Raw genomic sequence first — 19,697 nt, forward strand, 5'->3', positions numbered from 1 at the left:
GAATGGATATTTTTGAGAATGCATCGTAAAATAAAATATCGATCGAGCTTCCACTATCAACAAGAATGCGACGTACATCATAGTCAGCAATATTTAAAGAAACTACAACCGCATCATTATGGGGAATTGAATTTTTCGGGCATCTTCTTCAGTAAAGGTTATAGATTCTTCAGTCCTCTGCAGCTTGGACGGTTCGGTTGATCCACTGGCTGCTCCCCATCGAGATCCTCCAGAGATGGTGTTGATGATCCCAATTGGAGGTCGATCTTCAAGCTGTTCTTCCCTCCTTGGTGGCTCTGATTGTGGTAGGGCCCTCGACCGATCTTCTCTACCTTCAGGCCGACGTCGATGAATCTGTCTAGCCGACCTCGTCTGATGAGCTTCTCGATCTCATCTCGGAGCTAAATACACTCCTCCGTGTCGTGGCGTGGTCACGATGATAGAGCAGAACTTGTTAGGGTTGCGCTTCCCGGGATGTGTGCGCATCCTTTCTGACCTTGGCAGCTGCTCCCTGACCTCCATCAACACTTGGATTTTTGGAGCATTGAGAGGGACGTAGCTGTGGAATCTTCCTGGGGGAGAGCTCCGCGAACTCTGCGGTCCGGGCTTCTCTGCCTACGAGCTCGGGGAGGAGTTCGGACACGCTTGTGTCCGGAGGAGTTCGAGAACGTGGTCGAGCTTCACTCGGCCCTTTTTTAGCTGCGGGCTTGCTGGAGTCACCCACCTGTCGCTCCTTCGCGGCCTCCTCATCCTTCAGCTTGAAGGCTTCCTCTGCTCGGGCATATCCTTCGGCTCGAGCCAGCAAATCACGAAGTCCTGGGATACTTCTTTTCCAAGAAAACAGAAGATCATTCTTTTGAAGACCGCTCTTCAGGACGGCCATTGCAACTGATTGGTCCAAGTTCTGAACCTCCAATGCGGTGGCATTAAAACAGTTGACATAAGTTCGGATGGATTCTCCCTCCTTTTGCTTGATGTTGATGAGGGACTCCAACCTCTCCGGGGATGTCGGCTGCTGACGAAATGAGCCGCAAACTGATGGCTCATTTGATCAAAGAGAAGATAGTACCCGACTTCAGTGCCGAGTACCAATTTCTTGCTGCTCCCTTCAAGATAGACGGGAAAGCTCGGCACAAGATGGCGTCTGACGAGCCATGGAGCAGCATCATTGTCCGGAAGGCCTCCAGGTGGTCAACCGGATTCGAGGTCCCATCGTAGCTCTCAAATTGGGAGAGCTTGAAGTTCGGCGGGATCGGTTCCTGCATAATCATTTGAGAAAAAAGAGGATCAGTTCAGATATCCTCACCGTAAGCAGGGGGAGCATGGCGGAGCTCTTCGATCCGTCGGTTCATCTCTTGGAACCTTTGATCCAGGAGATCCTCTCGACTGCGAGTCTCGAGGGTCTTCTAGCAGAATGGAGGTAGGGACCCTCCGAGGGTGGAATCGTGATCAGACAGAGAGCTCTTCGCCCTCTGCTTCCCTTTTCCGGAGAATACAGGGCGACTGGCCCAAGTGGGCCGCCCGATCGTCAGATTCTGGAACTCCGACGATGCTCTTTCCAGCCGCACAGATGCCTGCGGTTGCTGCTGCTGCTGCATGGCCTGCACCGCTTTGGTGAGGCCCCTGACCTGCTGAACCAGCAGGTCAAACTGCTCCATACCGACTGTCGTTGTCGGAGGAGGAGGAGCCTGAAAAACTGGAGACGAGGCCGGAGCTTGCGGATCTCGCTGAGATCTGACCACGGAAGTCGTAGATCGCCTGGTGGATGCTTTTCGGGGAGGCATCAGGTTGGGATCTGGCAGGAGAAGAAGAAGAAGATGTCAAAAAAAATGACCGAAGACAGTCCTGTTGAGTACTCCTTTAAGAACAAGGGTCCTGTGAAGACACAGAGCCCTTTCTCTAGCGCCAATTCTGTTGGTGCAGAATTCTGCCAATATCGGAGAAGCTGGAGTCGAGGAGATCGCGACCGCTGTCGGGACCTGCAAGGAAAGTCTAAACCAGAGTTGGGGGTGCTCCAGCAAGACCCTCCGATGCTCAAATCAGTACTCTGCTTCAACAGAAATGGAGTACTCGAATGGATTTTAGCAGAATTTCGAGATAGAGTTTAGAACTTAGAGGAGAACGTATCTGGGGGATCTCTTTTATAGACAGGAGAACGTAACTGATTGACAGCGATGTCCGTAACTGTCTGGTAGTGGGCCATTCAAGGCCACGTGGAGTTTGTTATGGAGAGTAGTGGTGTCCGTTATCGTGACTTGCCAGAAGTGATGGGGCCACATGGAGTTTGTTACCGAGAGTGGAGTGGTGTCCGTTATCGCGACTTGCCGGAGAATTCGGGCCGGACAGCTGAAGCTCGGTTGGAACGTCTGGTGGAGCGGAATAGCTCTCTGTCTCAGCAATCTAAGAGAAGCTCGGATGTTTTCGAGGTTGCTGACGGGTTACTGTTGTTGGGTGCCTTAGGCGTCGATGCTGCAGACGGAATTCATCCGCTGGAGGAGTCTGGAGGATACTGTGGAAGGTCGGCTGGTGCTGTTGAAGGTTGATGGCTGGAGAGGTACGGAAGGCACCGGAGACAGTCGGTCACTATAGAAATCCGGTCGCTGGAGCCCGTCCGTTGTAGAAGTTCGTCCGACATCCAACCGCTGTAGAAGTTCGGACGGAGTCCGGTTCTTATAGGAGTCGAAAGAAGGCCGCTTACTGTAGAAGCTTGGATGGGGATCTGTTGTCGTAGAAGTCCGAATGGAGATCGCTTATCGTAGAAGCTCGGATGGAGATCGGTTGCCGTAGAAGTCCGAATGGAGACCGCTTATCGTAGAAGCTCGGATGGAATTCGGAAGGCAGTCGACCACCGTAGAAACTTGGATGGAGTCTGGTTACTGTAGAAGTCCTGCTGCTAGAGCAGCTCGAACATTGACGAAGTCCAGAAGAAGCTCGGAGTGAAGTCGATCGTGATAGGAGGAAGTCTGAAAGAGATTCGGAGAGTAGTCGATCATCGTAGAAAATCGGCTGATAATGAAGCCCAGAGAGCATTTGGAGCAGTCCAGTAAACGACTGAAGGAGCTCATTATCGGAGAAGTCCGGAGGGTATGATAGGAGTTCGTCCATTAGAGGAATCTGGAGGACACCGTGGAAGGTCGACTGCTGGAGAAGTCTGGATGGTACTGTAGAAGCTCGGACAATCGGGGAGATCAAAAAGATGCCGCACAAGGTCGGAAGCCGGAAGAGTCCTGGGAGGGTTGGCCTCTTACGAACTTCGGCTGGGATTATTTTATACCCAATAATATGATTTTTTTTATATCAATTAATTTTAAAATAGTAATAGATCACATTCAACAATTTGAATCATTGATGTAGAATCTCTATTATAGAATATTGATCTGATTGGATCTGAATCCAAATTCGATCAACTAAATTCTAGTTGGCTATATATATATATATATATATATAAAACTATATATCGTTGACAACTTGATGGGTAGTGGCACCTAACAACATTACTTGCATAGATTTTTGAGCACACGAAGACTTCCAGAACATTGCATGACTCCTTAATTTTGCTGCGTACCACATACATCCGAAAATATCGCCTTCATCATTCATCGCAGTAGTGACCACAATCAAATGAATGGTCGTTGCGAAGGCCAGAAAAGAGATGACTCGAAACTTCTATTATTGCAAGAAGGTGGCGCAGGATTCCGACATCTGCGGGCGTATGTGCGTTGGCATATTTCTACTGGACGCTATTGCGTGAGGGTCTCCACCTCCAACGCAACAGAGCATCACCAACTTTTCTATCTCTCAAGTTATTCAATAGTCCAACACCCTCGGCTACACGTGGACAGCGTTAGATAAAGTACGGCCCATACGTGTGATGATTTGTGCCAACGGATGTGTGATCCGAGGGCCAACAGTTTGCCTATGGTATCCAAGGAGATCTGCTTGTCTCCTATAGCTTTCAAGAAGTCCTTTTAAGTTCTTTCCTTTTATCTTTTTTTTTTTTTGAAAAATTTTGGTTTAGCGCTTGAATCATTTGGCTCGATATGCAAACTATGGTTAGATTAGATGTAATAATTGATTATATTAGGAGAATTGCAATGATATTGATGTGGTCGTTAAGTGATACCATCCATCTGCACCTAACTCACTTCTTTTATTCTTTAGTCTTACTAGATTGGTGGAGGGTGATGCACTAGCACTTGAGTTGGCTTTATAATAAAAAATTGCCAGTTCCGTGTCTTGCATTAGAAGGTTTTCTTCTACGTAATTGTGCAAGTTAAGCATCTCTTTTTGTGCGAAAGGAAATGTTATGAAGCACCACTTCCTTACCCTCCGGATTACCTAGCCCATGAAACTATATCAATCTGCCTGTTATATCAAATAGGCATCTTCCTTTTATAAAGTTAGTTCATGATTGCTAATCATGTACAATTATGAGGGGCCTATCATTAGACCTTGATACAGAATCTATGTATACAACCTAAAGCTATCCAATGCGGCAATTTCTTTTTTTCAGGATAATTTGTAGGCCAAATGATGAGATTGGAACCTTTACATCCAATCGAACCAATAAACAATTAAGCAAATGTGTCAATTTTTTTGGCATGATCTTTGGCATATCATATATGTTTAACAATTCAATTTTTAGTGTCAGATGCAGCCCACATCACATAAATGACTACTCCACCTACATTTAATGTAGGCCACAAATTGAAAAGATTAGAGTGGGTGGGCAACGGTGGTATGTCCAATTAGAAATATCTTTCTGCTCCTCTATTTTGCAAAAAGTTTTATCATTCTATTTGGATTACCATACCAATATTGGCGTGGTGTAACCAAGCAATGATGAAACTGTTACCAAAAAAAAAAAAAAAAGATGATGATGAAACTGTTGCAGTGGTGGACATGAAAGTCAATGAAAAAGAGGTTATAGAAAGAACAAGTTTAGCTTGTCACTATGGCAATTGAAAGGATGGTGATGAGATTTACACTCCCTTTGTAACATTCTAACAAGTGCAATCTGTATTTATCTACTATGGATATTCTCGATTTCTATGTGCATATATAACCAATAGAAATCATTTTATGTTTTATTCATGCGATCGATTGATGGTAAAAGAAGGAAGATGTGAAGTCAGAAAGAATGATATTTATTTATCCCAACATATTTTTTTATTGTGTACTAGAAATTTTGCCAGTTTAGTGCACCTGGCCTCAAATCTTCTAATTTTTATGACTATATTGCACTAACATGTTATATTGTATACATTTATTTATTTTATTGTAATACCAAATCTAACCTTCACTAATGTTTTACGATATGTGCTAAATTGCTAACCATTGATAAGTAATTTTATCTCAAAAAAATTCATTTCTTATATTGAAAGGGAGAAATGAGTTGAATACATTTTTTTATAAAAATTATACAGATAATTAGAAAAAAAAAATTTGATCACTATGTACCTCTTGTGCTGAAGCCCCAATTCATGCCATATTTGCATGTTATAATGCTATAGCTGCTTCATTCAGAAAAATATAATATGTTGCCATAAAGCTTTGGTTGAAGAGGGGTGGTTGTGGTCAGCACTCATGAGAGGTGGAGCCTAGAGGTTGGTGAGGTCCGAAGATGATTGTTTGTTTTCAGATTTGGAATAAAAATATAATCAGAGATTCTTCATGAAGGACTCTGATACTTAAGTTACTCAAAGCTTTAAGAACAGGAAGAGAGAGAATTGACAAGAAGTATTTCCGATTATCAGAGTCTCAAAAAGATTTATCAGATGGTTCTTTGTGCCCTTTTTTATAGAGAAGGAGAATTAACTTACGTGGGCATATTTTGTTGTAATCATTTAAAATTTAAAGAGAATGGTATCAACCCATGTTCTACTTGTAACTGTTCAACACCTTTAGATTTTAGAAGTCCTCAATATAGATCCGATCATGAGATCAACATGAGTTCAAGCAATTTGTCGGATCAGCTCGAGAAAATGTCGGAAGATGAAGATCAAGAAATAATTGAAGACAAAGACAAGGTGGAGTAAACCGCCCACAACATAACTTATTTAGTCTCTAAATTTAAAACATATTTACTATGTGTACAAAAATATAAAAAATTAAAAATAAAATTTTTAAATAAATTTAAAACATACCAATCTATTATATCTCTCATCGATGCACATATATACCATACATTTTTATTCAAAGACATGACGCCAACCATATTCCCATAATACGCCCCACATTCTCAATTACCTGTTAGTATCATCACACTCTCAAATGCTCTCCATCTCTCAATCTCGGCGAGTTAGTTAAATAAATAAATAATAGAGCACTAAAGTTTTAAGTGTTTTTTTTTTTTTTTCCACTTGGTTGGCAAACGATCCAAACTTCCTACCGCCAAGTGACCAGAACCCCCTCCCCCATTTGAACCCATCCAAATCCCGCATCCTCCCTTCGTAGTATGAGATGCCGAGTTCCTCCCCCTCCTCCACGGCGGACTCCGGCGGCCGGAGCTCCGCCTCGCGTCGGAGGAACAACCGGCGTCTGCGCCAGGCCTGGTGTTGCTCCTTCGCCGTCGGGCCCTACAGCCCCGAGATTCTCGTTTCCTCCTCGAACCAATCGAAGCTGACGCAGAAGACCATCGACCCCCGCCGATTCTCTCGCCCGGCAGAGTCTCTCCGATCGCCCCCGACCCCCCTCGGCCGAAGACCGCCGCCGAAGAGTCGGAGTTGAGGGTGAGGTTGATGGGGAAGAATGGAAGGTGGCTGGAGTTGGATTTGGACTCGGAGGTGTTGTGCGAGAACAGCTCATTCTTTGCACGGATGGTCGCGGAGGCTCGCTGGAACGTCTCGGATGTTTCGGAGGATTCTTGGAAGATCGAGGTCAAGGAATTGGAAGATTTGGATGCTTTTAAGGAGACGATCGAGCTGATGTTTGAGAAGGAGGCGATGAGGTGGCTCATCAATGCGGGTGTCTCTCGAGCGATTGATGTACTGGAGGTGAGGATGGTTCTTTGTTTTGGTGACTACCTTATCTACTCAATTTTATTTATGTTCTCTTAAACACCAATTTGGATGCTGAGATGGATGTGTGGGTTCAAAATAGAATGGACAGTGGGAGGAAGGTCAATAGAGATTAAGAAATGATTCATATGGAGGGAAAATAAGTACTTGATATGAAAAGATTTACCTATAAATTCAGTAAAGTTTTGTCTAATGGGTAATGGCCATTGAATTTGTATCTTGGCTCAATGCTACCTAAACACATAATGAGGGCGTTGAGAAGTGTCCAGGAGTGATGGATATGGGATCTTTCAAAAGATTGGACAAGGGGACATGCCCATATTATATAGATGTGTCCTTGAATGTGTATAATTGTATGACCTCCAGGTTACAGTGGAGTAACCTTACCATTGCACCAATGCTCACCCTCATGTATATATATGTCTGTAATTTCATAGAATTCATGAAATCTTTTGCTAATGTTCTATATATTAGATTTGAGGACTTCTAGGTGCCAAAACTTGATATTGATATGTGACCATGATGACATCATGGCTCATTGTCTCGAAGTGTCCGGGTCATATTTTAATTACTTAATTACCACTTAATCTGAAGAATAAATTTATCCCTTGCATGAGGGTTTAGCCTTTTTGTTCAAGATATTAATCATTGAAGTTTGAGGCTGTTGCATAACCAGGTCTGCTGTGGATATGAGTCTTGTATGAATTGGTGGCAATTGATATCCAAGGAAACTTTGGCAAATCGATTTTTCAATGAGAAGTTTGGCGAACATTAAACTGGAGAGCGTGTGGCCTAGTAATTGAGTATGTGCTGTCATCTTATGAGGAAATCATTACTCTTGCATTTAAAATCATGTCATGGGAAAGTGTTATGTTTGCTTTGGACTTCTCTATTTAAAATGAATATGATCCACTTACATATGCATATTTTTGAGTTATGGCAGGATTAGGGCATATGTGGAAAGAGGCTATTAATGAAAGATATCATAAAATAATGTGGGTTTAAGCATTAAGTGCATTGGAAATGTACTGGACCTATAGGAGATTGTAAGGGTTGTTGGCTGTGTTTAAGTGAGGTTTAGTGTTGGAAGAGTGACCAAGTTAGACTTGATTTGTGGTTTAGAGGAAGTAGCATGACCTCTGTATAATGCTTGTACAATACATACCACCTTAATCCTTCAGTTGGACCAATAACAATCATGATTAATTTAAAAACCTTAGATAATGTGAATATATGAAGATATTGTCACTGTCCTTATCACCTGAATATGTCATTGGTAAGTGTCATTTATCTCTCTCTTCTCATTTTCTTTTCTTTAACTAATGCTAGCTCATGCTGAGAGGTAGGAGAATGGGAGGAGAAAAATTATATATGCTTTGTGGTGATATCTACTCATTGATGCCTAAATATGCTACTTTAGCATCATCTTGACTGTCTGTTTGTAGTGATCAACCTTCATACTTTGTCTTTAATGTGCACAGCCAGATTGTGATTGGTGGCAGAGCATCATAGTATCTGTTGCATTCGCTTACAACCCTTCCACGTCTTCATTTCTGGCACTAGTCCAAGGGATTATGTCGGGATTTCTTCATCTTTGATCTAAGATTTCTAGTTAGGTCACCATGTTCAGAAAAGATATGGCCTAGATATTATGAACGTGTCTCCCCTTCAGTTGGGTGATTTTGGAGTTTGGACACTACTTGAGCCATTGCACCTTTCTCCCATGTTGGTGTTTTCTACCTTTACTGACTTTCAACCTCCTCTAATTGCAGGGTCACCTTATATTTTTTATCAAGGAAGGGGAGCCTTATTTGTTCGTGTTCCATCTGATTTTGTTAATATGATTCACCACAAGATAAAACAATTTAGGCAATTATTCTATGAATTTTTCATTTTGAAACTCTTTTTTAAAAATTTGATGGTATTAGAGTTATGGTTCAACCTCAGCAAGTAGAGAGGCCAAACTGGAGACCTTTGAATTTCTATGTATCTAGTGACTGCAGAACAATCAGGGAAACAAAGGGCTGGTAAAGCACCATTGCACCGATGTTCATTTCCACCCTCCCAGCTAGATCTCCTGCCCCTAAAAATGTGTTTCCAATCATGAAGCCTGCTTTTAATTTAATTTCATTGATCACCAATTCAAAAGTAAAGAAAAATGTTTGTTTAGCTCCCTTACAAACAATATGGTGTCTTGGATATAAATCTATCAAGAGATATAATGTAGCCTATCCAGTTTCAGAACTGGATCCATTTATTGTTCCAGAAGCCAGATGAATGATAAACTGATCATAAGTTTACATTGTTGCAAAGGATGGGCATGCCCTTAAAACCAGGTTGCACCTTCTAAAGGTTATTTTTTCCTGACCACAAACCACGTGCACATACTTGGACAACAAAAGAAGTTTCAAAAATAGCAGACTTAATTGCATTTGAACGACCATTTTGCTATAAATTGGACTAGCAGAAGCGCTGAATAATGAAAAGGTTGTCTAGTGCACGAGAGTCTCGCTATTGCAAGGTTTGGGGAGGGCCAGATATACACAGCCTTACTCTCACATGCAGAAGGGCTGTTTACATGTTTCAAACCCATGATCTCCAGGCCAAAATTGAGAAATCTTACTGTTGCACCAGGACTTGCCCTTAAACACTGAATGATGAAAGATTTAAAATATACATCACATCTCCAAATACATGAATATCTGCCAGATCTTGGAAAGTACATTTTTGTCTAAATAATTTCTCTTAGTTATTGCTCCTTATGGTCCTTCTCTAAAGTCCTTTAGTAGTCAAATTACTCAGTTTTCAGTCATAAAGCAGATCTTACCAGTACATCATATCCAGTGCACTTATTTTTTTGGTTGATAAGATAGGAAAGGATTAGGAGGTATTGTATTATTAGCTGGAGATTTCATCGCACTTCCATATTCTTAAATGCTTCTTAATACCTTTAAGTGGCTCCTTGGTTACTCACAGTTTTTATGTGGTCATACATGTAAAGATTAAAATGGACAAGAATATGGTTCACTTGAAACCATAAAATGAACCAGCAAAATCAGGCAGTTTTACCATCTTTTATTTTTTTTCTTTTATACTTGATTGAACTCTTCTAAAGTAGATTTTACATGCCTTACACACCATCTTTATGGATGAAAAGGTATAATCAAAATAATGTTTGGACTAACGGTTAGCCATCTGAGGCTAAAGAATAAGTAATGCAGGTTTAGGGTTTTTTAAATCAAAATAATGGAGGTTATAGCATATAGTACAAACTACAAAGCCTCTTTTACATCTGGCTTTTGCCATCAATTAATTCTTTGTGGTTTTGATTGTAATTCTGCTTCATTGCAGTTGATTCTCCAGAGATTGCATTCTCCAATTATGTGCTATTTATATTTAAGATTCAGAGTTTGGCTCTCAGGTATCCTCCATGATTATGTTTGACAGAGGAGTTGTGTCGTGTGTTGAGTATCTGGAATCTATTCCGTGGAGTGAAAGCGATGAGGAGAAGCTGAAGAATTTATTTGCCAGATCATCTTTTGATGTAGCAATGTCCAGAGATGTGCTAGCAAGGTTATATCCACTAGGTCCCAGCAGCTCAGAAGATCTAGTGGTGCAACTCATACAATCCGTCACCAGGGGGACCAACAACAATGCTAGAAAGAGGCTGCAGTCCTTAGTCTATGGTCTCTTGTCCCCTAGCTCTCTCTATCATAAAGGCTCTCTTGGAATAGACAAGGATAGCTTGTACAACATTTGCCATTCTTGTCTGAATTCTTTGATGGGGCTCTTTCAAGAAGCCTCTGCATCAATTCCTGTTGATCAGACAGCAACAGTTGGAGGAAGAAACTCATTGATAGAACAGATCACTAAACAAGTTGAAAATATCAATTGGTTGCTAGAGATACTTATAGACAAGCATATTGCAGAAGACTTTGTGGAGCTGTGGGCAGACCAGAAAGAATTAGTTATGTTGCATGAGAAGGCATCACCAATGATAAGGTATGAGCTCAGCCGGATTTCAGCTAGTGTTTTCATAGTGATAGGGAGAGGGAAGCTGCACTGCTGTAGAGACGTGAGGTTCAGTGTCCTCCGGGCATGGTTTAGTCCAATACTGATGGATTTTGGTTGGTTGAAAAGGTACTCAAAGGGGCTAGACAAGGGGATCTTAGAAGAAGGCCTTGGTCAGGCAATCCTCACCCTCACACTCAACCAACAACAGAGTCTATTTTTGGAATGGTTTCGGGTATTTGGTAGGCAGGGCACAGAGTGTCCAAATCTAAGCAAGGCCTTTCAGGTATGGTGGCGAAGGTCGTTTGTGAGAACAACAGACGCACGAAGCTGGCTTCAGTGATTCAATCTTCAGTTATTATTGTATGTATGTAGTGTGATGGTATGCTAGGTAAGAGAAATGTTGATGTAACAGGCCGAATTGCTTTCCTTTGATCACAAATGAAGTCTTGTGATTTTGTTATCACACAGGTGGATCTTGACAAAGATTGAATCTCTCTATCATTAGCTCTAACTCTTTATTATTATAAAGCAGAGCCATTTCAGGCATACGTAATCTCACATAAATCTAGAAATCTACTTCCAATATCTTTCTGAAGATTCTTGGGTAGACACACAAAAAGAGAAGGGAAAAGAGGATTGTCCACACAAAGGTATCTTTGCCGAAGATTTCTTTTACTTTTATGGTAAAGTTGACGGATGCTCTTTGAAGGGTTAGGAGTTTTGAGTGCTGGATTGGATTTTCTATGCGATTGGAGCTTTCCAGTTCTTTTAACTCTTGCGCGATGACTATTTCGGCAACAGAATTTAGGTATACCAAGTTATCGGATCGTGGGTTGGCCAATTAAGACAGATCTTTATTATACCGGTAGTCAATGCCCAACTTTTGAAAAGCAACATTGAACTTACCTTCCAAAGTTGTAGGCAACGATTGTTGCCCAAAATACTATTGGTCGCATGTTGATTGATTCAATCTATGAAAGATATTTCGTAATACTTCAATATATATATATATATATATATATAATAAAATTGAGTGTGGAAGGATCTTGGACGTAGACCTACATGTGCTAATAGCTCCATATATTTTGGCTTGCAATCAAATGCGATCACTTAAATAGAAAGGGAATCAAAACAAAAGACTAAGGTTAGATTCTTGAAAAAAAAAAAAATAATAATAATAATATATATATATAATCGATTATTCCCATTAGAATTGTAAAAATTTGGTAGAACTATCAAAAGAATTGGTTTAATTGGTGCCTTCAATCAGAGGAGCAGACTAGTAAGGGAGAAGCAAGTGTTGCTTGCCTGATTTAATTCTTGAAGCATATTCGGATCCATTATTAAAAGGCTTCTCAAAACCAAGCTCGTATTGTGCCGACTGGCTGAGTTGTCAAGGTCTTTTGTAACACAAAATACCCAGGTTTGATCTTGTCTACAGCGGCCCGGTATTCAACAATATTTCCACTAAAAATGCCATTTCACCACATATATCTTCGACCATCATCAATCTGTTATAAAATGCAAGTTCCCACAAGGACAAAAAAAATAATGAAAAAAAAAAATTGTTGGATCTTTTGCAAATTAGTCCATAACATCTTTTATATTGATATATTAATCAATTTCCTTTCCAATATATTTTAATCCATGAAATCTGATAATGTGTTGCTTATAGATCCTTCAAATTAAGTTTACAAGATGACAATGGAGTATTCTATTTATATTTTTAATGATGTTAATTTTACATATTTTTGATATTTTTGTCTATTACTTTCATACTACATTGACCTTTCAATCCGAGTCCTACTACTATTGATTTCGGATAGCCAAGGCCCCCTACAAGAAAAGGGTGAAATAAACAAGAAGTGTTCTAAACGTCATTCATCATTAAGCCAAGGCAATATTATCTATAAACCTAATCTGATTTGATTAATGAAATTTAGTGGAGAGATTAATGCATACAAACAAATAACTTTGCAAACAAATTTATACAAATATGTATAAATATAAAAATTTTTATGGACTAATCTAAAAATTTATAGTTATATTTCCATGCACATTATCCTTCTTCTATTGATCTACTCATTTGCTAATTCCTTCACAAGTACATTATCTATGCGAAAATAAACTCTTCTCTATAATTCCTTTTATCCATAAAGAAAATAACAATATCATAAAAGATAGATAAAAATGCATAATTATGTATATAATGCTTATGGAGTTAAATTGATGCATCCTTTGGAAAAGCACGGTCTAATCTATCTCAAATTTTCAAGTGCAATATTGACTGTTGGGCATATTATTCTAAGTATAATGTTGGGGTGCCAATTCAAACACAGAAAAAATTCTTACTACATAGAATAAGAGGACTATGTGACACAAAATAATGCATTTCTTTCTGAAACAAAAATAATATTTACTAATTATCCTTAGCATATATATGTAAAAATTTATGAACAAGATCTGCCATATGGATCAATATCACATTGTATCAATGTCAAATTAGTATGAATTCTCATATTATATCGATACTCAATACATCTCACTATCTCGTATCATATCATATATCATTACCAATATGCATAAAGGCACAAGTTTTTTGGAAAATGCTTAATTGACTACGTACGAGGCTTGCATGGCCATCAACGGATATGCTAATATATGAACGCGTAACCTTAAGCATATCTGCTGGCATGTTCTTCCCCCAGTCAGCATAGCATCAATTACTAATCCGTATCTCGCTAAGTTTCTCTCTCCACGAGCATTTATAGACCAGAGCAATATAGAGATTGGCAAATGTCATGCCTGCATCAGGCCATTCATCACGTGCACATGATAAAAGAAAGAAATATGGTGATGCTTTATGACATCTTTTCTTCTATAAACAAAAAGAGAGGTGGCTTCTCAGTTTCCTCGCCCTGCTTTAGTAGATTTGAAGGTTCTGATTTTTATTCAGTCTACTCATGTTCCATGGCTTCTCTTTCAAATTTTACTCATGCTGGAAATTAATCTCTTAATGGGCTTCTCTTCACTATGGTCCTTCTATATCTGCTCTGAACTTTATAAGGATCATGTTGGCAAGACTAATAGAAACTGCTTATTTCTTGGGGTTCATTACATGTAGCAGCAGAATGTAATATATCATCTGGAAGCTCATTTTTGTTTGAATAGGTTCTTTGTGATTGGCTCTTTGTTGGATCTTCGCTCACTGACCCTGTCTGTTCCTTATCTTGGGCTCATTGATAGATTTTTGCTTGGGCTCTCTTGGTGATGTTTTGGTTTGAGAAATATTTTGTGCATCACGGACGGCATAGAAAATCCAATGTAGAATATACCATTTCATCCGATTGTCCACTAATCATCATTTTTTAATACACATTTAATGCCTCCGGATCGATTTTTTTATTTGAAAATTTTGTATGATGAAAAATATCCGTCCTTTGAAAAAATTATGACATTTATGTTTATATTATAATGTCTTATATCCATAATATGTGTAGGATGTCATAATTTTTTTTAAAGAACAGAAATATTTTCGTCATTCAAAATTTTCAAACAAAAAAATCGATCTGCAGACATAAAATGCGTATTGAAAAATGATTGGATAAAAATATCCTCTTATATTATGATATCCAAGATTATATTATACATTTTGAACTATATTATGCACAGCATGTCATAATTTTTTTCAAAAATAGAGATATTTTTATCATATAAAATTTTTAAATAAAAATTATATATTAAAAAATAATGATACATGAATTAATCAAATAAAATGATGCACTTCATATTAAATTTTTATACACCATCGTGAATAAAAATTTTCTTTAGCTTTTTGCGTTCTAGTTATATCTTGCTTACAATTTTTCAGATCGTCTTCTATGTACGTCTGCTGCTTTTTCTAATATGAGCATCAGCTCCTTTACTTATCAAATTAAAAAAAATAGAAAAACAAAAAGAGAGGCTAAATCACTATGACAACAAACACAGGGCCTAATCTTCTTTTTAGAAAACCTTAATCACCCTTGTCATAGGGATATTAGTACTTCGCAGAACAACTGCATGGTTTCACCCCACCTTCCCTTTTTCAGGAAAACCAACTTCATGAATTGAGGGCATAGAATTTGTTTTGGTGAAATGGTTGGGCCCAACGCGGTAGTCTAAATGAAATCCAACCATCTTAAGGGAATCCACGGTTGCCATAATGCCATGTGTTCATCCTTCTAGAAGCATGCGCCGTTGTTTGTGCGAGTCCAATGCAGACAAAAAGTTTGTTACGGAATCCGTTCAGACGTCATCTCAGTGGTTGCCGCTCCTTTAATCATCCCCTATTGCTGTCCGTCTGATCGGTGGACATCATCCTCAATTTAGCCGCGCAAGACGCACTCGCCGCGTGTGCGGGACTCGCAAGCTAAGTCGCGACCACGGTTGACGGCCGTAAACGGCCAGATGGCTTCGGAGAAACGGGCTCCGTTAGGGAAAGGACGGACCTTGACGCTATTTTGCGGTGACGGCACCCACCGGGCTTTGACCGGCTCTTCCCCTGGTCTCATGGAGGTGATACCCATCGGTGGTGATGATGATGCTGATGGCATGTATGCCATATGGGATCATGACATGGTCATCAGGTGGGCCCCGTTTCTCGTGCTCTAGCTGGACGTGGACCTCGTCTCCCTTTTTTTAAACAAAATAAAGCTTTTAGATCATGCTTTCTCGAAATTACCCTTGCCTTTTTGTTTCTACTTTTTATTGTCCTTGGGATGTACGTAATTCCGGTGAGCTTACCTTCCGAGAGTTTGGAGGAATGGGCGGCGCAAAAGCTTCACTAGACTCACGGTGGGTTCGTGGAATGGGTCTACCCGACCCTAGTCACCCTAGGCTTTATGGCCTTTATACACCCTTCATCTAGAACCGTTCGATCTTGAATCCGACGGTCAGTAACAAAGAAGAGTAAGATACCCTATGCTCCCTGGAAAGAGGGTAGTTTCGTCATACTAAAAGTTTGAGGGAGGCTCATGATTGCCATTGTCGGAGGACACGCGTCGAATTGTGAAAGGGTCCTTATTTTTTGGTAGTCAAAAAAGCTGGTTTGGGTTAAGTCATATATAAACGAGCCGGGCTTGAACCGGGCAATGCAAGTATTTGACCAGCTTATTAAAGAAATATATGATCATTAGAACTTGGGTTGGCATGGCTCAAATAAAGCACTTAAAAATAAGGAAAAGTGCTCGCTGGGACAAGCGGAGCTGGTGGGTTTGGTGAATGAATCGGTCAGGTCTGGCTGGTGGCAGCCATGGCACGTCTAGTTTAATGTTTCCAAGGCTATAGTGGACCACTTCTTGTTCCAATTGGTCTAAGCTTGAGACCTAGGATTTTGCTATAGAATAATATTTTATTATAAAAAATATTTAAAATATTATATTATTATTTTTTTATATTTTATTATTTTTATTTTTTTTCCTCCTCTTCTTCGACTTCTTCTCGCTGTTGTCTGCCTCCCCACTGCTGCACACCTCTTCTATTCTCCTTCTCTATCGATCGGACCCATTGCTCGCCGTCCCATCACCGCTCACATTCCCACCACTGCCTCTCGCTTCCCCCCTCCCTTTCCTATTTTGTCATCTTTTTCCTCCTTCGCCTTTGCTACTCACTTTTCCATAGCCACATACTACCTTTTTTTCTTTCTCCTCCTCCGTCGCTCAACTCTCTGCCGCCATACATTGACCCTAGATGAGAAGGGATGATGATCCATTGGGATGAGAAAGGAGAGGAGCACAATTCCAAAAGATCCCATTAGCTTTTTGATTTTTGATTGTATCTGAAATTTGAATTATTTAATGCATCTATATATGATTAATTAAAATTAATTACTGATAAATAGATAATTATCATCAATTTTAAAATGATAGATAGGAAAAAAGCCATCGGTAAAATGATTAAAAGAGATTTTGGAGCACCAAAGTAAAATCCCTGAAACCCATTAGGAGAAATTTTTGGGTGTTTTAGTTAACATTGCTTCCCCGGGATTTTTGTTAGTAGCTTTGTATTGCTATATCTGGTTAAATTGCATAGGTCCAACACTAATCGAGACGTGGGGATTGCACCACTTTCTACCGATTTCAAATGACTGATACGGTGCCAAATCGTCACAAGCCTAGGTGAATTTTTGCTTTTCTATCCCATTATTCATTTGGGGCAATAGATTTACATATGATCTTCTTTGATATGTGTTATGCATGTGAGTAGGACTATGCGTAGCTTCAATTTACTATATGATTTAAAATCCTTTCAATGTTCGTGATCAATGTAGCCTTGCATGCTTTTAATAAGAACGTCATTGTTCCTCTCATAAAAGAAAAGACTAGGAAAAAAAAGTCTATCGTAGATATGTTAAAAATAACTATTTAAAAAAAAATATTTTTAAAAATGACATATATGATTGAATGTTTAGGAAAGATTTTATGAGATTTTTAAATGGGAGGCTAAGATTTTATCATGAAATCTAACATCATTGGTCTCTGGCTGCATCATTCCTGGCCCACTTAACGTATTAATTTTACATGCAACTAAAGAATTGTGCACTCAAGAATTCGTATGATATTAACTATCTTAGGTATAACTTCGCCCAGTGCTTCCAACCTTGTTTATTTTCTATTAGGATCTATTCGTGTACCCAACTCTTGTATTTATACCATATCCAACACTTCTACAGATTGATTTCTTGCTTATGTACTTGATATAATGCTTAATGCAAGCTTAGGCTCCTGAATGTTATTAAAGAAAGAATAAGAAATCGTGCAACATGACATCAAAAAAAGAATTCATGCAATACATAAAGGACACGTTGAGATCATTGGGAGGTCCATGTACCATACAACTAATCACCAACTTTTATATAAAATTATCCATTCTCATTTAGTATATCATTAAAATCACTCTAAGGCACCGATCTCGCTCTTTTGAATTCTGACATGTGGATCGTATGAAAAGGTGCCTTCTAGAGTTCTAGTCTCTCATATGGTCGTCTTACGGTGCTTTGCGTATATCACAAGGCATGTGTTGTTTTATCTACTTCATTATTAAATTAAAATACTTCCTTTCCACCGAAAAGTTTAAGGTGACCGTTGCCACTGACGTGCTTGACCAGTGTTTAATGAAATGATCGAGTGGCGGTGCCGGCGCCACGTAAACGGACCGTCCGGAGGATTTTCGTTGCAACGATGGTACGATATTAAATTTGCAGCAATCCAATTAAAATTTAAAAATTAATAAAATAATATAAAATATTATTATAAAAATCAATGAAATATATAGTAATAAATAAAATATAAATATTTTTATTAAATTACGATAAATTTGATATGATATCACCGTTGCAACGATTTTTTTTTTTTTAGAGAAAAATCGTGAGATACCCTTACATCAATCATTTCATATGACTGATCATGATCTTGAGCTGAAAAGCCAACATGCATCGCCATTCCAATACTTATTATTATCTTAAGTGTGACTTTAGGCCTTAGGTTTTTTGCATTTTGGTGGTGGTCAGATGTGTCTATTAATAATCACTTATTGAAATAGTTTAGATTTGTCGTTCCAAAATTTTTGATTCATTGAACCAAATGAAGAGATGTGTCTGATGAAATCAGTGATCAATCAAATCTTTCAATGATTAGCTAATGGTTGGTCCAACGTGATCTCAATCCATCCAAATAAGCATGTTGTAACCAGCTAGTGGTTAAAATAACTATTCACATTATAATGCAACTCTTCACTATCCTGATCAATAGAAAAGGAAATGATTCAACTGCTTGTCCGATAATCTGGTGATCTCAATTTAATTACGAAGCTTCTCATACCCGCAAGATCGAAAAAAAAATAATGTATAATATTTTTCTCTCATATCTTGTGTTTTCTTTTAAAATTTTACCTCATTTAAAAATCGAAAGATCTCTGCCCGACACATGTTACGAACCTTTGATTATTTTCTATAGTTACAGTACTAAACCAAGCTTTCCCATCTCTATTGAATAGAGCAATTTGCTCATCCACCTTATCTGATCGGCTCTTGAACAACAATACTTGTAATTTAACAACTTTATCCAATATTTATGCAAAGTCTCTTTATTTATTTATTAAATACCAATACCTTATAATTGGCAGGGCTTCAGCACATATCAATTCTTGAGCAACTATAGCATTCAAGATATTAACAAAACAAAACAAAGTTAGGGGATATATTACTAGATTGGCCATCAGCATGCTTTCATTCATCACCTTGCATCTTTAACTGTCATTTAATTCTTCATTTAAGATGGAGCCAAGAGTTTGAGTAACGCATGTCCATAGTAAAATTTGAATTCAAAAAATTAAAACTAGAGAGAGAGAGAGAGAGTTAACAAGGACATAAATTGCCCGAATGTTACTTGAGTTTATAAGTAATTAATAGATCTATGCATATTTTGCATGTCAAGCCATTGATAGACCACCAAAAAAGTTCCTCACGCCCAAAAAAAAAAAGAGAGAAATGAGATTATATACATGTTTCAAGTCCAGCAAAAAGTCAATCTTATGAATTGTACCTATCCACTTACAAGAACCTGCCATCCAAACCCTCATATCACATTGTAAAAGAAGAAGAAGAAAGTGCTAACTACTAACTCT

General features: G+C 39.0%; 1 protein-coding gene across 1 annotated transcript; it reads left to right on the plus strand.

Moving 5' to 3' along the window:
- Positions 1–6,372: 6,372 nt before the first annotated feature.
- LOC105051747 (BTB/POZ domain-containing protein At2g13690) lies at positions 6,373–11,496 on the plus strand. The gene is given in 3 exon segments (XM_010932338.4): positions 6,373–6,649; positions 6,652–6,995; positions 10,441–11,496. Coding segments are annotated over 3 exon segments (1,464 nt in total). The 5' UTR covers positions 6,373–6,462; the 3' UTR covers positions 11,374–11,496.
- Positions 11,497–19,697: the final 8,201 nt, after the last annotated feature.

Source organism: Elaeis guineensis, chromosome 9, assembly GCF_000442705.2.
Source record: "Elaeis guineensis isolate ETL-2024a chromosome 9, EG11, whole genome shotgun sequence".
NCBI classification, from domain to species: domain Eukaryota; kingdom Viridiplantae; phylum Streptophyta; class Magnoliopsida; order Arecales; family Arecaceae; genus Elaeis; species Elaeis guineensis.